Source organism: Apis dorsata, unplaced genomic scaffold (genome assembly GCF_000469605.1).
Source record: "Apis dorsata unplaced genomic scaffold, Apis dorsata 1.3 scaffold_29, whole genome shotgun sequence".
NCBI classification, from domain to species: Eukaryota; Metazoa; Arthropoda; class Insecta; order Hymenoptera; family Apidae; genus Apis; species Apis dorsata.
The window spans coordinates 175,337-180,859 of NW_006263331.1; the positions used below are offsets into that span (position 1 = coordinate 175,337).

General features: G+C 27.1%; 2 protein-coding genes across 4 annotated transcripts in view; both read right to left on the minus strand.

The window, feature by feature from the left end:
- The window catches only part of LOC102677237 (testis-specific gene A8 protein-like), a 2,018-nt gene extending 1,302 nt beyond the window's left edge, over positions 1-716 (minus strand). The window contains exons 1-2 of one of the 3 annotated variants that reach the window (XM_006608086.2): positions 474-716; positions 72-270 (exon numbers count right to left, since the gene is read on the minus strand). In XM_006608086.2, the coding sequence (XP_006608149.1) occupies positions 72-270; positions 474-482 (208 nt within the window). In that variant the 5' untranslated portion in view covers positions 483-716. The remainder of the gene's footprint in view (positions 1-71; positions 271-473) is intronic. The other 2 variants (XM_006608088.2, XM_006608087.2) reach the window with 2 other exon arrangements.
- A 2,202-nt stretch (positions 717-2,918) lies between these two features.
- Positions 2,919-5,523, minus strand: part of LOC102677545 — a 3,987-nt gene continuing 1,382 nt past the window's right edge. Inside the window, exons 2-4 of the mRNA XM_006608089.2 lie at positions 5,003-5,296; positions 3,864-4,138; positions 2,919-3,700 (exon numbers count right to left, since the gene is read on the minus strand). Of these exons, the coding sequence (XP_006608152.1) occupies positions 3,117-3,700; positions 3,864-4,138; positions 5,003-5,082 (939 nt within the window). The 5' untranslated portion in view covers positions 5,083-5,296 and the 3' untranslated portion in view covers positions 2,919-3,116. The remainder of the gene's footprint in view (positions 3,701-3,863; positions 4,139-5,002; positions 5,297-5,523) is intronic.

Below are 5,523 nucleotides of genomic sequence, written 5' to 3' on the forward strand. Positions count from 1 at the left end.
AACGCGTACGTCCGCTTTGCTGACGCTACTGAACGGCGTATCTATGCTCTTCGCATAGGCCGATATGGCACCTAAATTACCGATACCCCGTATCACATTAGAGGTGGACGTTGCGATAGTTGGTACCGCGAGCGTGGCCGTAGACAGTGGAAGGGGTGCTGCTGCTGCTGCTGGCTGGACTGCAACCGCTGCAGGCGCGGCTGCGAGCAAACTGCCTCCAATTACGCCAGCTTGCCCAACTGCCAGCAAACAACCGCAAATCACCAAAAACTGAAAAAAAAAATTTTTTTTTTTATTTCTTTCAACGTTCCCTCTTTATCCGCTTTCTCCCTTTCCCCTTCCCTCCATTTTAACATCCCCTCATTCTTTTTCGCAATAACGATCACCGATAATGATTTTATTTAACGGAGAAGCTTTCGTTTCGATCTCAATCGTGATAAGTAATTAAATATCTTATTTACAGTTTTACTTACTCTAAACATGATGACGATAGGTAGCGCCTGCTTTCTTCACCGTTTGGAAGCAACAAACGAATTGAATGCATCTAATAAATCTGTCAGTCTATTTATACGCAAGCTCTTGTTAGTTAGATAGTTAACTTGAACCATTTTTTCTCCGAAAACTTCGTATCAAGTGTCGACCAAAGACAGGTATATTGCATAGAAAACTTATAACGAGCCGACATTGCATCACATATATATATATTTATATATATATATATATGTAGCTAGAACAAATTTGATATCGCAAAAATTTATTAATAGGTTGGTCGTGTTTTTAAAAAAAAAAATTTTTCTTTTTTTTCAGTTTTTGATGATTTGTGGTTGTTTGCTGACAATTTGGGCACTCTGGTTTTCTCGAAAGAAAATGTTTATTTTGTTTAAAGGACATGAAAAAAAAAATGAAATTCAAAAAGCAAAACGATATGAAGGATGAAGAATGAATGATAATGGAACTAAAAGATGATCAAATATATGTAAAAATAGTTTCAATTTTAGTATCATTTAAATGTATATTACAACATCAACGTGTAAATGTATACGATTGAAAAGTAAAAGAAACAGATAGATACTCTGCAATTACTCAATATCGGTGTATCTCATATTGCAACCGATATGCCTCGATATTCAGATATACTATAGAATTACAGTTTAGCCATCATGTAAAGAATTGTAGAAATATACGTTTGATAGATATATATATATATTTACAAAAGATATATAAAATAATAAAATATTAATAAATTCTTGAAAAAATTTTGTAAATTTTAAAATAATTATTGATTCATGGATCGACATAAGTATGTAAATAAATTGTTTTGAAATTATAAAGTCATATTTGTTTGCAAATAATAATTTGAGAAAATTAGAAAAAACTTATTTAATCTACTTTTAAATAATCAAAAATAACAAAAAAAAAACGGGGTAGGGAGGGGAACAGAGGGGAGGGGGGAAGAAACCAATGAGAATGAGAAAGAATGAATATAAAGTAAGTTACCAAGTGAACGGCAACGTAATCGGACTATCTTTGTTGGTTACAGTTATTATGCAATTGACATTGGCAAAGTGTAACAGTAAGAACATGGCCAAGAACTAAGATTTCATAAGCATGCCGGAGGCAAAGGAGCGTACATATGTTATAATTGCTGTAAGCTAACGTATCAAAATGCTTTCTTCATTTTTGTTTCTTTAAAGATTTCTTTAGAAATTATTAAATTATTATTCCTTTTATTTAAAATTTCTGATAGATTAATGATAAATTATATTGAATCTGTGAATATCGCGTATTTTCATCAAACATAAACGTAATAATATATATATAAGATACTAAGGAAATATATAGATAATTGAATCGTTTCAACAGATTCATCCGTTCTCATTATTAAAAATTTTTCGATATAACAGATTTCATTTATTTATTATTTCTCTATAAAATAAAATATAATACATCGATATGTTTCTACATTTTATTCTGAATAATATCTTATTAATAGCACAAACTTATAATTCGTTGATTGCTTGTATTAGAATAACATTCTAAATAATTTCTATAATATATCATTATACCCGTTATACATATAAATTTGATTGTACGTAAAGTAGAATCATTTAGCGATTCTATCTTATAATATAGCTGTAGGAATGTCGAAAAAAATATGCCAAAATCATTAGTAACTCCATTATATAACGCGTTATTATAATAAGTTAATTAATATTATAGCTTAAATTAAAATCGATTTAAGATTCTTAAATGTAATTAATAATAAAAATATTTTTACACAAATCTAAACGATCATGATTCATAAATATATTCACTTAATTATATCATAATTTTTAAAATATTCACGTATATCGCGCATTATTTGCATACAATTTAATTTGATCAATATTTTTAATTGATGGTTTTTAAACGATAATTTTTTTTTCATAAATATAAAAAATAATATACAAACATATATGGTATATATATAAAAAGAAAAAGCTGATATATATATATCAGTTTTTTCTTTTTCACTTTTTTATTTTTTCTAAGAATTAAAAATTAAATAATATTTCAAATAATTAAAGACCGTATATAATAGTCTTCATAAAAATAATTTTTATGTTTTGTCTTCACAGCATGTCTTCATCATTTGTTGTACCGTTCAGGATATCTACTCGTTTGCAGCACGAGAATATTTCTCTTTTCATTTCTAAATATTAATGTATTATAATTATAGTAGGATAGCTCTTCATAAAAATCGTTTACTATATAAATAATTTTCTTGTTTAACAACAATAATAATTAAAAGCGCAAAAAAGAAAGAAAAAATCAGCATAAATATAATATATCTAACTATGAAATAAGCACACTATTAAGGATATATGAAAGGGATAATGAATGTAAAAAGTTGCATTTTCTTTTTTTTTCTTCTTCCGTTTTATCAACGCATTCGTTAATTTTAGAAAATTTAATAGATGAATAATATCGTGCACAATTTTTTATCGTATTCTTAAATAAATTCTTATCTCCAAATTAATTACTAATGATAAATTATAATGATTAATTAATTAAACTCAAAACGTAATAATAATACGCATATAAATAGAATTAAAGATATTATATTATATATTGGTTCACATTGATGTCGGGGACCAAAAATTCATCTCTCTTAATTCTGATGGTTTTGCTTGAAATACATTTGAAAAAGCTGGTTTTTCAACTGGTTTTTCATCACTTCCGACATATGTGAGATTTTGCGACGAAATAGATTTTTTTCGAGCAAATGCTTTAAGTGAAGGAGCTGAAACATCTGTTTCGTCCTCTTCGTCAATTTTACCAGTAACAATTTCCCTAGATTGTCCGAAGATGCTTGATAAGATCCAACCTCCTTGATATTTTTCACGATCAAGAAGAAATGGACTAGTAAAATACCGATTAGAAGGAACACGTCGACGAGTTTTCGGAGAACTATTTGGACTGCTTGCGGGTGAAGCGAGTGGAGTGGCTGGTAAAGATTTACTTCCTTTTTTACATTGTTTGTCAGCCTGTTCGGCTGAGAAATTTTCGTGAAGTTTGTTAGACATTATCTGACTGGCTACAAGAACAATCGATTTTCCACAAAGTGCTGGTTCACCATGAAATCCATCATCTATTCCTTGTGACTTTGTAATTTTCGTATTGTTGGTTGATGTTTTTAGATTTGGTTTAGTTTCATTGCCTAGAATGAAAAATTATAAAACATTAATTATATAATATATAAAATATGAAACAACATTTCTTATATTTCATTATTCTTTACAATATTCAGAAAATTCACTTTTTTGTCATTTATATAATTACGAATCGTGCAAAAAAACATATATAATAATTAATATTAATACCTTTATTTGTTGTTGGTATAAATGGTTGACAAGGTAAAGGATGCTTGCTAAAATCAATCTCTTGATTTTTTTTCTTCTCTTCAATAATCTGTTGCTGCGTATCTTGTGCTTTTATATTATTTGTTGATGGAGTAATATTTTGTTCATTAAAAACTTCATCAATTGGCCGAAAATCTTGTGAAACCGATAATCGATTTTGTGTCTTTGGATACCGTATATAAAAGAAGCTGTCGTCGTGAGATGGAGGACTAAATGTAGTCTCGTCAAAGTCGAATCTGCATAAAAAAAAAAAATACGAAAAGCTATAATTTCACATTTTACAAAATAGGATTGATGAAAAAAACAAGGCTAAGCTACTTAATAAAAAGATCCAATTTTTATCACATTTCTTCGACTCACGATTCTTAGAAAATTCTTTCAATTGTGAAATATTTTTATTCTTGTTTGTAAATTCCACTTTTTAAAATATTAGATAATTATTTATAAATTTTTAAATTCTATAGTAATGCAAATAAATATCAAAGATATAATCTTACATGAGTACTTCATTAATTAAAAACTATATGCAATCATGCCGTACATGGAAAGATATTTAATCCGATTTTTTGACGTAAAACAACATTAAAAGAAATAATATCGAAAAATAAAAGAATAGAACGCTATGCGCAGCACACAAACTGCACGAGGCCGTACTTCTCTCGTGAAGAGTGTCATAAGTCTAAGAATAGCACAATGCCCATGCGATCAACTGCTTATTCGCGTTATATTACGTATTGGCCAAATATCACATATATTTTTTTTTTGCTTGCAAAATATATATTTAATACTAAAGTTTTAAGTAATATAAATTTAAATTTTATTTTATATTTTAGACAATTAATTTGCAAATATTCAAAATTAAATCTTATGAAATGATTTAAATTCATCTTTTATATTCATAACATTATATTATATATAATGTTATAAATTTTCAGAAATATTTTGCGGGCAATTAAAAAAATTGCCTCTTACCGTTGGTTTAAATCTCTTCTACTTATTCAGCAAAGAATAATGTTAAAGCATCATGAGCCTGCAACTTAGTACAAGTCGAAGTTTAACATTAAGATGCTTCTCTCAAAAGAAATTAAAAAAAAACATACCTGCTATCGGTTCTTCCTTTCATCCATTGTGGTAAAGATATTCCACTGCTAAGTGATCTATCTTGTCTTGTGGAACCCATTTTGCAATCCAATTTTCTTTTTTTTTTTTTTTCAAATTTAATATAATAAAAAGTACTTTATTTCCAAATACTAATATATTATATTTTTTTTTTTTTGCTAGATCACACTTTGAAATGTCAGATTCAAAAAATACCAAAATTTATAAGTTTTTTATAAGTTTTCACTAAAATATATTGATTTCTAGGAGATTGATCTACACGTTGTTCTACAGACCTAAAACACAAATAAGATGATAGATCTGCATGTACTTTAATTATACATAATTAAATACATAATTAATTATACATAATTAAATACATAATTAATTATATATAATTAAATACATAATTAATTATACATAATTAAATAATTATACATAATAATAATATAAAGTTTATAATTTTATTAAATATTTTTTTATTTTAGAAATATATTATTTAAATAAATTGCAAAAAAAAAAA